Below are 19,394 nucleotides of genomic sequence, written 5' to 3' on the forward strand. Positions count from 1 at the left end.
TTGCCTAATCTATGTTCAAATTTCTTTTGACTTGTTTTATACCTTTTAGGTCTTTGAAACCAATAAAGATTATCATTATCATTATTATCATAAGACAATGGAAGTCCGAATTGATGAAATACACCACGAAACATTGTCAACCACTTTCAAACAAGTATCATCAGTGATGAGTGGTTAAACTGAGGATGCATTGTTGAACTTATCTATTGCTGAAATACATTTGTCCTTACAATTATATCATCTATGAGTTCAACAGATGACTCAAATCACGAATATCAATGATGTACAAGACTTCTGGAACGATCTGTTGCAAAGCTAAGCTTCAACATCGATCGCTCAATGAACAAGCCTCAGTGAGAAAAGGCGATGACATCTCTTCTTATGAAAATGCTTTCACTCCAAATCAATTCAATTCAACTTCTTCAGCGACAGCAGACAATGAATTACACATTGTCAGGTCATTGTAGTGGATGTTTTGTTATATTTACTTTCATATGAGCTATTTTAATTTTCTTGAATCATTGTATTGAAACTTATCGAGTCATTGTAGTGGATGTTTTGTTGTGTTATATTAACTTTTTTGAACTTTGAACTTTGAACCTTGTTGAATCATTTTATTGAAACTCACCGAGCCAAAAGGCCGTCGAGAAGGCGAATCCGGGAATATCGTAGGCCAGCCTCAATATGTACATGAAGAAGAAAGGCAGCCAACACGCTATGAAAGACCCCATGATAAGCCCCAAAATCAGCGTAGCTCTCTTCTCTTTCTTCCGAGCTAGCCTTCGTTTTTCACGTTCTGGGTCCCTGGGTTTTTGCACTCGCGGCACAATATGTTCTAGTACCACTTTTTCACTAGGCGAGGACACTTTCTGAGACGTCTTCTCCTCAGTTTTGCTACGATTTTTGGTATTTTTACTACGGCCGAAAATCGGCTTACAGAGTCTCAACTTCAGAGGTTTCACTGCTGTACATTGGGCCACCACGCCCGAGTCGGAGCTGCTCGGGTCGAACTCGCTAACCATGTCTGTGTCGATGCCCATCGACGGCTGACGGCTCCTGGCAAACGCTGCTGCTTGTTGTTGAAGCTCACCGTTTACGGACAACGTTGAACCGCGAAATTGACACTGCGCCAGGGGATTCCGCATCACCTGAGGTACACCTGCACTGAACACCTGAAACACAGAAGAAAATATTTTTTTGTTTCTATTGAAAGTACTGAACAGAGAGAGTGTGTTGTATTGAGATTGAATGGGCGATGAAACCAATCAATCGACTCGTTAGTGTCCCGCAATGATACATAAGGTACCATTTTGGATATGTCGCTTCACACTCACGCTTCAGCAAGAGAAAATATGCTTATTATATTGTGTTAGTTGATTGTATACCAAAATTCAATTCTTTCAAGCAATCGAAACACCCTATCTTCGGCAGCAGGGCTATATAGCTCCTTCCCAGCCTGCTAACGAAATGGTAGAAGTGGCAGTTCTACCAGCCGGTGGCACGGCTGGAGAGGAGACACGCATCATGCCACCAATGCAGTCAATCAGAAAACGCAGGGCGCTCCACAGAATTAGGCCCCTGAAGCCACGAAAACTGGCTTGTTTGGATGCGGGGGTTCTTATTGTTCTGACAGAAGCGGGCTGGCATCTAGCTAATCAATATCGCCGTATATAGCGTCGTCCAATCGCTTTCCAAATCGAAAGGACAAAATATCGGGCTTGCGATTCGGAAGATTGAACGGCAAGTACACTAAATGGAGGCTAAGATCACGTTGAAGAGACAACACGCGTCTCGTATCCAATGTGTGATGGATTACAGGGCGGCCAACAGGCCTTTCACGCCTGCAGTGCGGCTAATAGCCACCAAACTTCGACGTATCCATTAAACTTCAAGCCAATGCGTGCTGCTGACCACCCACAGCACTGCCTTGATAGGATAAGAATGCTAGTGGCTGCTAAGAAGTCACTTAGTGGGGCGAGCGAGAAGTATAGCGGAAAACCTTAGGTACCGCGAGAAATATTCTCGCTTATTCCAAGAGTATCCACGTGTTGTGAACAATCCGCCGACCGTTGATCAGGTGGAATCCTTCTGGAAAAATACCTATGAATACCCGCAGTCACTCAACTCAGACACTCCAGTCCTAGCGCAGTTCGAAGCTTTCAACAGAGAGCTTCGACAGCCTGAGCTCAATGAACTGCGCAATCCGACAACCCCAGATGACGTTCGAAGAGCCCTTGTGGTTTCCAAGAACTTTGCTACTCCAGACCCAGATGGGCTGAACACATATTGGTGGAAAAACTAACAAGCACCCACCGCCATCTTGCCAGAGTTTTCAACTCATGGCTGGACAAAGAGCAGCCGATTCCGGATTGGTTTGTCGAGGGGCGGACCGCTCCCATCCCCAAAAGCGGAGATTTGTCGATTCTTAAGAATTACAGACCGATAAGATGCTTGAATCCGTGTTATAAGTTGTTCACAACCATCTTATACACACGAATACTCACCGCAGTTGACCGATTGTTCGAACGGATATATGAGCAGAGAGGGTCGAAAAGAGGAGTAGCTGGATGTAAGGGGAACCTGCTCATTGATAGGTGTGTAACGCAGGACTCCATAAAATATGAGCGTAACCTCTCTATGGCCCTGATCGATTGCCGTAGGGTATTTGATACAATATCGCATGAGCTCATCTTTCATTTGCTCAGATGCCTTGCGGTACCTAACTATATAGTGAGATGCATTGAACAACTAATACCACTTTGACGAACTCACTTCACCATAACATCTGGTCTAGCCAGAGTCCAAACAGGGTGGGTCACTTTCAGAAGGGGTGTATTTCAAGACGATTCCCTCAGTCCTTTTCTTTTCTGCATCTCACTATTGCCATTATTCGTTGCACTCAGAAATATCCGAGGGTATAACTGTGGCACCCTGGAAACTGGAGGCACAAGGTCACCCTTTTATTTTATCTAGATGATCCTGAACTTTATGCCTCTGGAGGAAAGAGTCTCCATCAATCCTTGAGGGTGGTGGGAGAGTACACGCATGCTTTCGGTATCAAATTCGGGATGGACAAATGTGCAATGGTCCATCTCAAGAGAGGACGATGATGAGACTTCCTGGAGGATGTGCAGCTCGTAGATGAAAGCATCCTACACCATTTGGATGCCTGAGAGACCAACACTTACCTCGGGGTGGAACAACGCCACTCACAAGAGGAAACAGCAATGAAGAAGTAAGTATCAGCACAAACTTTGACAAATCTCGTCATCAAAACTGTCATCAAAGCAACAAAGTTGCTGCACCAAATATGCTTGCCATTCCAATCTCACTCTACTCGTTTGGAGTTGTGAAGTGGAGGAGCTGTATCAACTCGACGTAAAGATCCGAAAAATAAGGTATCTCTATAGGAGTTTGCATTCCAAATCGTCCGTTTCATGGTTGTACTTCCCCCGACAACAGGGAAGCTGTGAACTTTTGAGTTTGGAGTGTGACAGACTGGTAATGGATATAGCCCGTAAAGTCGTCAGGAATTCAGATCCCCTTTTCTGCATGGTCCGTGACCATGAGAAAGCATTTCTCTTTAGGGCAGCTGCCCGAGCAGCTGATGAACTCGAATAAGAATGAGCCAATGCATGGGGTCTACTTCAATAACATTGGAGACCTTGGCTTATCAAAGCGCCTGACGTTCGCTATTTTCTTAGGTCAAGTGGGCTGAAGTCGGGAACTGAGGGGTTCATCATGGCTTGTCAGGGGACTTCGGGGGATAGGGCCTGACCAGCGCACACTACGGGAAAAAGAAAATAATAATACATCTTCATTGACCATAAAAAGTAAAATCGAAACAGACGAAAACAAAAAAACTCAGTATGAAGGTGAATAGGCGGAGTATCATTTTTAACTCAACCTGGTAATAGCAATAATTAAATAACAATAACAAAAAAGTCGAGTTAACAGTGATACTGTGATGATGAGATCAGGAAACTAGTTGATGTCACCGCTGTAGAAAATCATTTTTTGTATTTCCAAGGTCGGGGACAAGAGACTAGACAGTTAAGAATGTTTTTGGAGCCACATCTCCATTATGCTCTTGTGACAATTTTTCTTTAGTGGATATAAATCACATCCCATTCACATGTCCCAACTTCGAGCTGTATCGGACGGATTTCTTAAATAATTTGCTTTTCTTGAATGTTTCGTTTTCAATCAATATAACAGTCTTTTTACCTAAAGACAATGAAAAAATATACAACATAATTCTAACATTCATAATTGAATCTAAAATATCAGTATGAATCGTACTAACTCGATAGGTTCGAAAATTTTGTGGCAAAATAAACTCCGGTTTGATGTCAAGGGGAGGGGGTTAAAAAAAGGTTTTTAGACTCCTTTGAAGTTTTTTATTTTATACGATCAAAACTCACAGGATAGTTGATTATAATAACTGGGTGCATTATATGAAAAGTAACGGGTGAAGATAGAAGATTTGTGTTTGGGGATGACCAAAACTAAACTGTTCCGTGAAGTGACAAAAAACTATTTTGTATAGAAAACACACTTTCAGATGAAAATAACAAATTAAAGTGTTTTTTGAAAACGTTATAATGGATTTCCCTCAAGTATCGGTCAGTTCTATCATATTTGTGAAACTATTAATTGATGAGAATGTTCTAAGCTCCTTCAGATTGAAGAGATAGTAAAACTTTATGTGTGTTAGTGAGTATATGCAGCGCAGCGTTCTAAATCATAACAATCCTGATTCTTACATAGCTGAGGATATATGGTCGTATTTCCGAATATCAAAAGCAATGAGAAATTATTGACATGATCAGTGACTCGCATAATCTAAGTTTTAACCAAATCACGATTTAGAAACAGCTGCCTGAGAAACTTATAAAAAGTTTATTTCAGATAGCTGACATGTTAAGGAAAGCGAAGTTTTGGCTCAAACCATAATCCTGAATTTTTTATCTCGGTCACAGAGGGAAGTATTTCATTTTCGATGCGGACTTGAAATGTTCATGTGGAAGTAGTTGTTTTGAGGGGCTTGTTTTTCCAGTTTTGTTGCGGATTCATTTTGAATTCAATTATTTTTCTCTTCCTTTAGAAGTTTTACATATTCTTTTCGTGAAACAATAGGGAAGTTTGGAATCAAAAAGCTTTTTTTCTGAACAAGGCCAAAAAGTGTCACACAGGAAGCAAATTATGTTCGCTCAATACTTCTTGAGAGAATTGTTGATGAATATTTTCCAAATCAAACTTTTGCATTGAATATATCTGTTTGAAATATTTACAGCTGATGATTCCATAAGATTATATCAATAAAAACAATGCCTGATAAACAACGGAAATCATATTTCAGCCGAAAAGTTTTTTATTGTCCTGAATTCACATTTTTTATTAATCAAATGAGTTGATAGATAATTTTATATTAGATTTTGGTCAATATTGTTTTCGATATTTCATATTTTCCTCCCGGTAAAGTTTGTATAGCAGAATCACATAAAAGCAATGAATTGTCTGCTTCATTTTCTAGACACCCCTGTTATAAATAATAGATCTTCTCAGAGATTACCTTATTTGGTGATTTTATAATTTACATGGAAAATTAATTTATATTCATTGAAATTGAGACTGAACAGATTAACATCCACTTTTTTAAGATCATTAAACAATTCAGCTTTTGATAGTGCCTCATTTCATCACCTGCCACGACGTATCATCAACATAGTGATATATGCAGCCCTGAACTTTATTAGAAGTGGTGGAACTCACTCGATCTCAACAAATTATTCCCTTTCTTCTTCGAAAAATAGCTTTCAAGCAGTTTCAGATATACATCTACACCAAGTTATAGTTTCATAACTTATTCAGTAGTGTCGACTATTGCGATAAACGTTATCAAAAGCAATGATGCATCGGAGGAAGTGTCCTGATTGTCCTCAAAGCAGATAATACAGAGTTGGTTTGGGCCTCCAGTTTTGATTGAAGATGTTATTGAATCGTTTTCTAATTGCTGTGAATTTCATATGGCGTCATTTTAAAAATCGACGTCTCAGGGGCTTCGTTCAAAGCCCGAAAGACTTTATGTTATCGCCATTGAAGTCTTTTCGTATCTTCTTTATATCTATGATTCATCAATAAAATCAAATACGTTTGCAGAATTATGGAAGGAAGCATTAGTGACACCTATCCATAAGTCTGGCAGTGTATCTGATATTAAAAACTATAGGCCAGTATGAGTTCCAATAGGATTGCGAAACTGTTTGAACAGATCTCATCTATACAAAAGTGTGGGGGTTTTGGCGAAAACATTTGTAATGAACAGCACGGATTTGTTCCATAAAAGTCGACGTCAACAAATCTACTAATCTACTAACATCTACTATCATTCTAGCGGATATCAATCTACTAACCTTCACCCATCATGTTCTCAACCATCTAGATACCAATAAACAGGTCGATGTTATTTATACAGAGTTTTAGAAGGCATTCCATAAAGTTGATCATGATTTGATACTGGAAATGTTACATAGAAATGGCGTTGATACCCAAGCACTCAAATTGATTGCATCGTATTTGAAATACCGATATTTCAGAGTCAAATATGGAAGTTATTGTATAGGGAAATTCTGCGCAAACTCTGGAGGCCCTCAAGGATCAAACCTCGGTCCATACATTTTTCTCATATTCAATAATGATCTAACTCAAAATCTAAAGTACTTCGAGTGTCTCTTATTTGCAGATGACCTTAAATTTCATAGACGGAACACGAGGACATCAATAGTGTTCATCCATGGAGTGTGGAAAATGAGCTTTCGTTCAATGTATCCAAATGCTGTGTCCCGTCTTGTACCCGAAAACTAAATAAGACACTAGATAATTACTCAATGATTGATGTTAAATCATCCGGGGTAGAGACTGTCGAAGATTTAGGCATATGCTATAACTCCATACTCCGTACAAACCACATTTGGATTATGTTATGGGATTTGTAATGAGACAAAGTGCACATTTTAATGATATTAAAACGATTACTACACTTTATGTTAGTTTAGTCAGACCTAAATTGAATATGGAACTGTAGTATGGCTTCCTTCCTATATTGTTCATAAAAATAGATTTGAAAAATTCAAAACAGATTTCTGATATATTTATATTACAAAAAGTATACCCCGATTATAATACAATTAGATCAGTAGGACTACGAAATGAATTCAAAATGCCCAGACTAGGAAATAGAAGACAGACAAGTATAGTGTTAATGTGTTATAAGATATGTAAAAAAAATTATAACTGTCCCAATTCCAAATCTTTGCTGAAAGAGAGAATTCCGAAAAAAAGAACAAGACTCATTCTTTGATGTACCATATGTATCAACAAATAACTGTTCAACTATCATCACAATGATCAAAATAACAAACAACTTCATGTTAATGTCAGATATCAACTTTGTTCTCCCTCCCAAACAAGTTTATAGTGGTTTAAAAACATAATTTTCAATAACTTTCCCTTCCATTCGGCTTTAGGCAGTAACTACTCGTAGATGCAATGTAACTGTATTCACGTATAAGTATTAGAATTCTATTCATGATTTAGAACATATTGATTTTCATAACAATAATTATTATTTTCATATAATGAGGTTTTCACCGAATATATTGCGAGTCAGTAATAAAAGAGCAGCATTAAGCAGTTGCTTGATTATAACCCTAAATACAAAAATGAATAAATGAATAAATAAATAAATAATTTCCTATAAACACACGACTATCCGTATCGATCTTATTCGGAAGTCCAAGAAAAAAGATAGTAGTACTCCTAGTGCAGTGCTGAAAACGAGTGACGGAAACCAACTTATATGTCATCTGTCCATGATTTGTTATCATTTAAGATATTGATTTTGGGAATACTATGTTATTTGAATTGAAGGGGTTATATTTTTAGGAGTGATTAATTTTTGGGAAAATTGATACAAAAAAAGATGAGGGAATCTTCCAAAGAAAGGAAGGAAGTAATCAATTTGAAAATAAGTAACTATATGGATGTGTAGATCATGAAAAGAAGTAACTTTCAGATACAAACTGAAAGAGAAAGTCCTTCTGAAACAGCTACTTTCATATAAACATTGAATTACACGAAAAAAAAAATCTATGTTACTGATTTGATTTTTGTGTATTAGGTGTGTTGTTATGGAATAGTTAATCATTTGAAAATTGTTGCAGTAATAATTAGAAAGGGCGCAACTAGCATTTCCACCCATTTCACACATCAATCTATAATGATCGGTCATTTATCAGTGTTTGGTAGTTGTTTGGGGTATTTTTCATGACACGAACAAAGTCTTCATGACTATGAAATAAAGATTTTTCATTTCTTAATGGATTCTGAGAATTTGATATTTTTCTGAACATACTTCTATTGATTCTGTATTTACAAGTTATAACACATAAAATTTGAAAGCTACGCTTCTGAACTTTGTCGATAACACTCAGACCGACGAAACTTTTCCATTTCCACTATAATATTTCCAACAGACAGTAATTTAACCATTTGATGATAGTTTTCAAAAGCTGAAGATATCGTGAAATTTAAAATGGTTTTCGAAGCATCATTGACCCAATTAAATATCCAGATCCATAGTCCATTCCCAAGTGAAAGAACAACAATTCCATCACCCAGTAATAGTGACGAAGGAATGTTAATCAAGCAACAATATGATTTGAAGGGATGCTAAGATTTGTGGACAAATGTTGCAAATATAGTATGGAATGGTAGGTGCTTGTTGAGAAGAAGTAAATCTGTTTTTCTTTTTGTGAATTTCCTTCGATTGATCAGTGGGCTACAAGTTTCTAAAGATACTCAGACAAATTTGAAATGATTGAAGGTACTGAGGTTATTACTAACTTTGAAGCCCTCAGCAAGGCATTTTGAGTAGAACCATTTCGAAAAGATAGTACCTACAGTGGACTATATTCAATGATATCTTACTCACAAAAATTAGTGGAACACTTCATCAAATTGGATGAACTATTGCAGATACACTTTTTTTGACATTTCTTCATCTTTGGAGAAGAAAAAACTGACATATTTGTTCTTAGAGGTATAATTTCATATACATTCACTGACGAAGCAACTGCAAAACATATTTATTCATTGAAAAGTGTAATTATCTCTGTGACTGCCAAATGATTCACCAGCTCACTCTTTTAATCATTTGCCATTTTTTAAGAACTTCTTGAACACTTTTACTTGAAATTCTAATATTTGGTCAAACTCTACTAGCGAATATATTTCGAATTCATCATTTCATCGATTACACGGCTGTGAAACTACATACAAGCTACTAAATTCCTCACTGAAATAAACCTGACTTCCAAACATAGGATAAATTACAGTGTTGCCTTTTCTCTTTCACCACGGCTAGTTACTGAAATCAACTTTTTTTAGGGACAAAACATAAGCACTACAGGAAAATTCCTAAGGCACTCTAAGAGCGGTACCTATGTGAAAATAGCGATTCACGTTCCAGACCATCAAGGTTACAAGTGAGGTTCGTGCTTTCAATCAGCCGGATAGCTCTTTTCTGAATGGAATCCAACAGCTTCAGGGTATGCTTAGGGGCGGAGCTCCATACATGTAAACGATACTTCAAAGAAAGTCATATCTGACCTTTTCAAAGCATCAAATGTTGCTGAGGTATGTACAGTTTTTTGGTTCCAAGCTATTGGGAAGCAGCCTTTGCAATTTCAGCGACATGGTTGTACCGAAACATATTAGTGTCCATATAAACCCCCAACAAACTTATCGAAGCAGAAAGCGGAATTATCTGTCCTGACATTATTATATCCTGTTCGGAGGCATTTATCTTGTTGAAGAATCCCGATGTCTGGGTTTTCATGGCATTGAATTGAATCTGGTTACTTTCACCCCAATTCGAAATCACCTCTAGATGCTCATTAAGATATGCAACTTCCTGCTGCCCGTGGAGATGTGCATCCGCAAACGATGTTCTGGAATCCAAATGGAATAACGAGATGTGCTGTCTTCAGGAAAGTAATATTTTTGATTCTTGGTTTTGCCGATAAGTCGTTGATACTACACAATAAAAAGAGTGTTGATACAATGTGAATCCCTGGGGAACACCAGCGTTGATGATAGAAGTATTCAAGAGATAGCAATCGATGGCCACCTGCAGGAAACGTTCTATCAGGAAGCTGGAGAGCCCAACACAAAAATGATTCTACAAGCCATAGCATCGAAGTTTGGCCAGCAAACTCTCATGTTTCTCGATTGCGTTATTTCAAACATGGGTGACAAACGATAGAAGGTCGCCTGTTGACCTTTGTTTCCGAAAGCCATATTGATGATCACTCAAAATGTTAAAGCCTACCACTTATAGCAAAGCGACCGGTCTATAGTTATTTGGAAGATTTTTCTTTCCTATTTTTTGAAATAGGCTGAAAGCACACAATCGTCCAACAAGAAGAAAAAACTCCTGTCTTGTGAGTGAGGTTAAAGAGTCTGCAAAATACTGGTGCGAGGTCATTGGCGCACTTTTCAAGTATGATGACGGGCACTTCATCATGACCAGCCGCCTTGTTGATATTGGGCTGTTTCAAAATTCGCCTGACTAAACATTGTCGGAATTCCTTTTCCAGAAAATCGACTGTGGAATGGGAAGCAAATTGTTCAGCTTGTAGATTCGTTTTTCTGCTGATTTTTATTTTCTTCATGTGCGGCTATTAGGTGCTTGATTCGAAATAACAGTTTTAATTGTGAATCACCGGATGAAATAATTGCAAGTTGTTGAGAAATTAAATTTTGTAATTGATAGATGTAGCCATTTCTACGTGGTAGAAAATTAGAAAAGAGAAATGAAACTTTCTAAGTAACTAAGTAACTAAGTAACTAACGTTACTGCAGTTTCGTCCTATACGGACTTAAATAATGGTATAAATTGGAAAATGTCCGTATAGGATGAAACTGCAGTAACATTAGTTACAAATAAAAGTGCTAATAAACATAGAAAGTTTCATTTCTCTTTTCTTCATAATAAAATTTAGCGAAAATCTTGCCTGGATAATTTATTTTCTAAGTGAAAATATTAGGTTTCAAAAGGTTTCGGCTGAAAAGAATTATGATTGCAATATGCGATTTGATACTAGAAAAATGTAGTTATGATGATTATTGGCTATAATTCTGAATATGATTTTGTACTCATTCTCCACAGTAATAAAAAGATCACTCAATCATTCATTCGTTCCTACCACCACTCCGTTCAAAGTAATTGATAATTTTCATTTTGATGATCCACTAAATATCATCCAATAAGGTATATCTATAGATCATAACTTTCTATTTGTTCATGTGAAATTAAGTCACAGACCTGTTGGAAGCTTGTAAGAAAAAAATCATAAAAATAAATGATTTTTGTATGAATTAGTATAAAATGTCGAGAATGAAAACAATTTTTTTCAATATTCATTAGAACTAGACCTATTTGAAGTGTGGATAACAAAGAAATCTCAAAATTCAATATAATTATTTTTTCAGACTGAAAGACAAATTTATTCATTTTCATCATTCATTTCCATGTAACATGATTCAAACTCACAATTGTATATGAGTATTCAAAAAAACTATATTTTTATATTCAAAATTTCATGCGAATCAACGGTGTTTTTTTTTAATCCGAAACATCTTTTGAGTGGTCCACAATAAGTACCATCACCATGGAAAATTTTACAATGAAATGTTACAAATTAATGTTTTCATAGTTCACTCATTTTTTGACGAATTTTTCACAGCGTTCTTTATTTCCTGTTGTTCGGAGTTAGGGGCCATACAACAAAGTGGTTGAAATTAATTAACCTGACGTCTCCATCATAAACCCTTTTGTCGTTGGTTACTGATGAGAAGTGGTTCTTCCTGAATTTATCTCTTTAATACCAATCCTATATACACTGTGTCCAAGATAAGAATGAACAGCATGAGGATATCGGAAACGGTAAGTGATAAGGGGTCGATGTCATTTAAAAAGTTTCAATATTCCTAGAAGTTTCGGAGATATCCGAGAAAAACCGAAATTTGAGAATTTCGTTTTTATTTTCTCCTAGCTTTATTTACAGAGAGAATGTAAAACAAAAAGCACTTTGTCGAGGTCACTTTTCAAGGACTACATGATAACGTTAGCACTAGGCAATAAAATAAAGAAACATCCACTGGGTGGTACTTATCACTATGTCCTTAAGCGAATCCAATCGGGATGTTTCACGAGATATAATAAAAGTACTTTTATGACGAAATCAGAATTTATTTGTTAAAAGAGCTATCGAAATCTGTTCATCCATTAACCAGATGTCGCTCTTTATGATCGGCAATCCTCAAAACTGTAAATATGTTTGTGATAAGGACTGACGAGGTGTCACCTTTCAACGTGCGATCCCCAGCATTTGTAAATCATTCTTCAAAAAACTTTCATACGCCATATTTCTACCGAGTAAGCTACACAATGTTGAATATGTTGAAGAATCACAATTTATTGACAACTCCACTCCTTCATCTCAAATTTCTAATGGAAGCTCGATGGGACAAATACTTTGCAAAAGATTTTGATGTAACTCATAATTTTGCTACTGCCTCTAGTGCCTAATTCATGATTCCCTAACTAATTACAATGAGTAATTGAAATAACTCAAAACAAAATTGGGGAGATTCAGTTATTTTCCAGAGACTGGTATGCACGTTTCTGTTTCAATTATCCTGTATAAATGTGTTATGATAGCCCTGATGGAAAATTATGTTTTTTGTAATCGAAGATTACAGAGAAACAATTATGAAATAATAATGAATTTTTATTAAAAGATTAGATACAACATATCTCGGTTAGACCCGAAATTGGTTTGTAATTTATTGTTTCAGTTTCAGAAAACTTTTTCAGTTCGAGTATACATACTTCAGTACTTTCTGTCTCGTTCATAAAAACTTACCCTATCAACTGTTGTAAATACGATCTCATGCGAATGTCGGATTCCATACAATCTGAACTCTGCAATAGTGAATAGTTGTAGTTTATTTCCTAAGGCATGAACAGATGTTTGCTTAACATTCGCTTGCGGATATTTCAACATATTATTTCGGATAGTTTCAAGTTAGTCTTTGTTGTTTTCTAGCGATGAAATTGAGATATTCCTCCAGCATTTACAGAAAGGATTTATTTTGAAGCTGAACATTCATTTGATGTAAAACCCCGGGGAAGTATTGTGTGGTACGTAGTCAGTCGGTGAAATAATTGAGTTTTGTTTGATGTGTATTCATGGAAATGTTATTGGTTGCTCCTATATCTTCCGGTCTTTCTATGACTCGTGCTCTTTCAACTCATTATTTCATTCCATACTATCCTGAAACTCTTTTGAAAATAATATTGTTTCTTCCTTAGATATGACCAATAAATCTGAAAGCACCAGCAATGGCGGGTTTATGGATTACTTTCAGCCGTTGAATGTTTGTTTAACGAAGTGTAATAATAATAATAAACAATCTTCAAGATGAGGTGGAACATTACACTTGGTGCATATGATGTTGCCTTGTTGTGAAACAAAGACCTCTATGCTGATTCATGATAATTATCGAAAATGTTCATATCATGGAATTCATTTCCAATACGCGTTTCACAACAACAGTAGGTTCATCAATTGACCTACCAGCACAACTTGTACTACCAGTTGGTAATTTGTAATAACTATCAAGAATAGTGTTATTGATTTTCAATAATGTCTGGTAGAACATTTGATATATTTCAACAAACTCAATTGTAACCACCCCCCAGAAAGAAATCTGATCAAAATCTCCACCACCTTCCTTATGAAACTACCAAGCTGTCTGTAGAGTCACATTGTTACGTGATTTTTGGCTTTTCTTAGTAAGCGATAGAACAGTTTAGGTACATGCACCGACTAATATCTCAGTGGAGTCGAGTGTGGGTCTTATTATTATTATCAGACAAGAAAATGCATGAGAGGGCGTCAAGTGATCTACAACAAAATAAAACATACACCTTTCTTAAAGCTGAAATCACTAAATCCAATTGGCTTACTTGCCAAACTATAGGTTAGTTGAAATAAAAAAATAGGTGAATGATATGAATAGGTCTCTATAATAGCAGTAAATATATTATAATACAAATTATAGAGAATTTGGAGGTAAATGCAAAGAAAAACTCTCGAAAGAAAGGTTCCAGAATAAAGTCTATAAAAATCAGTATTTATCTTAGAACGCACCTACTTATTAGTAAAACTGAATTAAGCTAGACAAGTGTATATAAAGGCTTCAAGGAAAAAGCTTGTTCATGCACAGCAAGTGTTTTCCTCATATGCGCGCACTAGGCAAAAAAATAAAGAAACATCCACTGGGTGGTACTTATCACTATGTCCTTAAGCGAAAACAATCGGGACGTTTCACGAGATAAGGTGAGACTTAATCAGTTCCCGTACCAGCTGTCTTATGTTGTATCGAAGATAAATAAAACTCGTTCTTTCTAGTTCCAAAAAAATAGTATCTAACCCTTTTATTACCTCGAAGACTACCGCAAACTCCTATTCCTCGGGAGAATTGGAAATACTGGTCGAAACGGTATCATAAAATGCCTCATGTGCAAAAACCCGACGCAATCCTGAGACGTTGAATATTAATATACCTTAGACTTATCCTCTATTATTATAGAGAGAATCCGGCGATATCAAAAAAAATACTATAACCCAAAATGAAATTCGACGATTTGGAATGAAAATAGTGGAGAATCCGGTAATAACGATACGTAATAGGCACTATTCATCCATTATATCCAAAATCTACCCATTCACTATTCCGTTGACCGAAACATACGATACGGTTTTTCCGTAGCTACTTTTTTTTCATAAGGTTCGCAGACCCAGGCCACAATTGAAATCGTTCATTTCAACCGGAGAAAACTTTCTTTTCCAAAAAAACAATTTGTTTCATTCTGAACTGAGAACATCGTTCAACCTCTAACGAAGGCAAATAAGGCGAAACATTTGAGATCAATTCAATGACGCTACAGTCTTTTCATTTATACAGTACAATTCTAAAACATATATGCATCTGTTTGGCTCTGATGATTCTTGTGCCTTTGATTTCTGTAAGCCTGAGCTCTTTCAGTAGAGTCGGTCAGATAGAAAACAAATAATATGGTCAGTATTTCGTATCACCACGCAGGCGCCTAATCTCGTAAGGCTACATCCTGAAAGCAAATTTATTTATGAAGATCCTTGATATTGGTCGTAGTGGATCATGTAACCAAGCCTGGTCCTCTTATCTGAAACGAATATTTATAGCTAATGGGTTTACCTCCTATAAACTGTTTGGAGCCATAGGGTCCATATTAATTCAGTATGGCTCCTTAAATGTGATGGTTCTTTTCTATTGGGGCGAATTCGAAAATTTTTATATTCAGGATACCAAACAAATGTTATAGTTTAGAAATATATCTGATTCCTTCGAAGAGTTATATTTACAGTTCCATCGACTTTTCTCCCTATGGTTAAATGTTTTTATTCCAAACCAGAAGGTCCATAACGTCATCATCAAAAACCACCTTGATGGTATCTGTTACATGTAAACTATTTCTCTGGTGCATCAAAGCGCAACTATTGAAATTTGTACTTGTGATGCACTGTTTGGAACTTTTGGTGTAGGAATGAATATTACTGGAGTTTTACCCCAACACTAAACCATTATTTTCAACACCTTGGCACGTGTTTCGATCACCAACTGATCATCTTCAAGAGGAAGATTGAAACTAAATCTTCTCCAAAAGGAAGATTAAAACTAAATGATCACTTAGTAATGGAAATACGAGTCGAAGTGTTGGAAATAACGGTTTGGTGTTGGGATAAATATCCAGTAATATTTATTTATCGAGATTTGGTTCAAGACTGGGATATTCCTTGGAATCTTTATCTTTTTGAGTTTTTATGAGACGAATGTTGATAGTGGTTCATCATCATAGAACTCGTCATCAATAACTTCTTCACGTATTCCGTAACAGATTCATCCATGTTGCAAGAGAGGAAGCCTTTCCTTCTTCAGGGTCCTTTCTGAAATGTTTCCTTTCTTTGCTTGCTTTAATTCTCATTCAATATGTTTTCAATGTGGGTACCGACCATTTTGTCTCCTATAATGCGTCTGAGCTTTTAACAATTTGTTTGAAACTACTTATTCAAAGTTGTTATGGTCACGATGTATGGCTCCGCTGAATCCCCTCGGGGAGAAAGTTTCATTAGAAGCAAGTATTCGCATAATTCCTCAGCTACTTTGCATCTTTTTTTCTGATCTTTCGACCTCGTCATCTGTGACCAACATTATTTTGAAACCTGTTTTGAAGGCGATGTTTCATTTTGCGCTGAAGGGTTGCTTCTTCCTCTTTAGATTTTTCTTCTGTTTGTAGGTCCTGTATCATTCCTGTAGCATTGTCCGGTATTGATTCCTTATCGAAGTCTGAGTTCCATCTAGTTGAGTTCACAGGTCGCCTATCGGATCCTTCTTAGGATTCTTTTCATAAAGTATTCCTTCGCCCATTTACCATCTCTGGGCTCCGACCACGAGAAGTGTTTTTTCATTGAAGGTAGTATATCGGAAAGTCTGTATATCGTATCTGTAAGTCTGTAAGTCTGTATATTGAAAAGTCTGTCCTTTTCTCCACACGTTCTGTGATGAAATTTTTGCGCACGCGCTTATAAATTATGGTGTTGATGCCTCAACTGCTCAGGACGAACACTGAGATATTTGACAGAACACCTAAATCTATGGCAGGACGGACGAACGGACGATATTATGGCTGAGGATAGCTATTTTCAATTGTTTTTGTTGTTTATTGTTATTTTATATATTATCATAAATATTTAATGATTTTCATAGAAAAATAATCAGTTTTCTTAGTTTTTGTATCCTGATTTGTCCCCAATTATTGAGGTTGGATAATGAAAATGGTTCTCATCCTAAATATTTCTCAACAGCGTCAACATGGTTCTTTACCGAACTGCAAATTTATATGAAGCAATTTTTCCAATATTTGAGCTACTACCCAAAATATCTCTTCGGTATCGAAATCAAGTAAAAGAAAAGAATGTTTGAACGTAGAATAAGTGATTTGCTTTTCAAGAAAAATATTTTATGGCAACGAAAAAAATTCGGAATAGTCGAAAGAGTCCGGACGCGAAAATATGTAACACCCTTTACTAAGTTGAATACTTCATTATAGCCTCTTCATGAACCTTGAATACAGAAGTTTGTCACCAAAATTCAAACTGAATAGTTTCCGAAATAAACGAGGCATGGGTATATTAACATTTGGATGAATATCGAAATATTAACATATTTTTATGCTGCAAACGAAGCCTTTTAGGATGTGGTTAATAAGAATCATCCATAGTAGTACTCTCCCAAATATTTAAATGACATTGAGAAATGCGCTATTCACTGTTTCTATTAATGTACTCACTTGATACACTGAAGATATTTCATTTTCCTGAACAAAACTCAGATAACGAGTAACATATTACAAGAGAAAGTGACGGAAAGAGGAAAAGTCTAGAAGCCGCCATTTCGAATATTCTGAACAAACTCGATATTCCATGTCATCATTCATCAAAAGATGATGGAATGATATCCAGGGTATACATGTCAAAGTACTAATGATAACTGCAACAAACATTAGGAAATTGAAAACTGAACAAAGTTAATTTCTTGTTGATATGAACGAATGCTCATTTTGACAATAGCTCGAATTGAATAGCTTACGCAACTTGGCCACCGAGTTGAGCATAATTCAAACGAGAGTATTTTTGTTGAAGCAATAATATACAGGTCTAGGCAATATTCAGAATACATTTTATCGTTGAAGAATACGGTTGCAAATATAAAAGATTGATTCATTACTCCTGCTGATTTTTTGATAGCATGTTTTCTGAATATCACGAGAAACATGACGGAGGTGTGATGAAAGATATAGATTTTTGATCAATTCGTGTAGGAAAGTTCGTGTACCATACTTCAACAGGTCTGTATGATGATCAATCTGAGTTCTGTGGGTCATTTGTGATAAGAATGATTGCCTTTAAATGAAGCTAGAAAAATTATATCTCTAACTTTTTTACGATGTTCTAAAGTCACTTCCAATGGGGTGAGTTTCTCTAATTGCTCAAGTTCTCATAGTACATTTTATAGTGCTAGAGTACGTTAAATCTAATGAAAAATAAAACAGAAACACCATTAGCAAGTAGAGCTTTCTTGGTGTTTCTCATGAGAAAACAACTCTGTGAATTGAAGGTGATTGACAATGTTTCATGATGAATTTCATTAGTTTGGATTTCCATTGTCTGATATTATACAGGCCGTTTCTTTCATCATGTGGTAACATTGCTATATTTTAAAATTAACAAAAACTTAGACGAATAAATGGAGAAAAGGTAACTGTCATCGGGAACAATACAATGGTTGAAAAAAATTTACGGGGGCTCTCACCCTCCTCGAGTTATACGGGGAAAACCAAAAATGGTTTTCATTTTGTTTTCGAATGGAATTGTTATTTCTGGGAACATCAAGAAATGGAAAAATAAAATGTTATTGTAGTCGAAATTTACTATGACGATGTAATAATAAATATTCGATAAAACGTATCGTTTCAACATGGCCACCATCAATTTTTTTTAAATACGGACCTGTCTTTTATATTACTTATATTGATAAAACTATAAATTCACAATCCAAGGGTATATCACATTTGATATTTTTATAGCGTTTCATTTGAAGTAACTACCATATCGTTGTAGTCAACACGAGCCTCTGAATGTCTATCACTGGTTATTTTTTGAATCAGCAGGGCATTATAATGAAGTTGATGTTCAGTCAATTGCTATTATTTTCGAATACCGGACACATTGTCAAAACCAGACTGTTACGTTGGATGTCTGTTCAAGATCTAGGAAAATAACAATAGGGTTGCCATTGATGCGCACTGAATCGTGAGTTCATTCAATTCAAAATAATGGAAGGGAAAATTGGATCGCCACCAATTTTCTTGGCCAGATGAAAACTGAAAAACAACCCTGTTGGTGGGAGAAGCCACTTTCGCCAAAAAAATATATCTGAATTGCGGTTGTATTACTAATATAGACAATTTTTTTATTCCAAACAAATTACATTGAACTGTCTGATTTTCAGACTTGAGCTGAGTAATGAATTCACCACAGAGAAAGATAACAAAAAAATAATAATAAACGCTGATATGCATTCAAAAATTTTGTTTTTATATTTTCAAAACATGATAAGTTCAATCAATACATTTTTCCGACGTTGAAAAAGTTGGAAAGATC

General features: G+C 36.1%; 1 protein-coding gene across 2 annotated transcripts in view; it reads right to left on the reverse strand.

Moving 5' to 3' along the window:
* Positions 1-19,394, reverse strand: part of Octalpha2R (alpha2-adrenergic-like octopamine receptor) — a 562,038-nt gene that overhangs the window by 91,033 nt on the left and 451,611 nt on the right. For both annotated transcript variants that reach the window (XM_074175188.1, XM_074175189.1), the window contains exon 6: positions 629-1,172. In XM_074175188.1, coding sequence (XP_074031289.1) covers positions 629-1,172 — 544 coding nt within the window. The remainder of the gene's footprint in view (positions 1-628; positions 1,173-19,394) is intronic.

This window comes from Leptinotarsa decemlineata, unplaced genomic scaffold (assembly GCF_025532065.1).
Source record: "Leptinotarsa decemlineata unplaced genomic scaffold, Ldec_3_MD MMD2_tig00000882_RagTag_RagTag, whole genome shotgun sequence".
Taxonomy (NCBI): domain Eukaryota; kingdom Metazoa; phylum Arthropoda; class Insecta; order Coleoptera; family Chrysomelidae; genus Leptinotarsa; species Leptinotarsa decemlineata.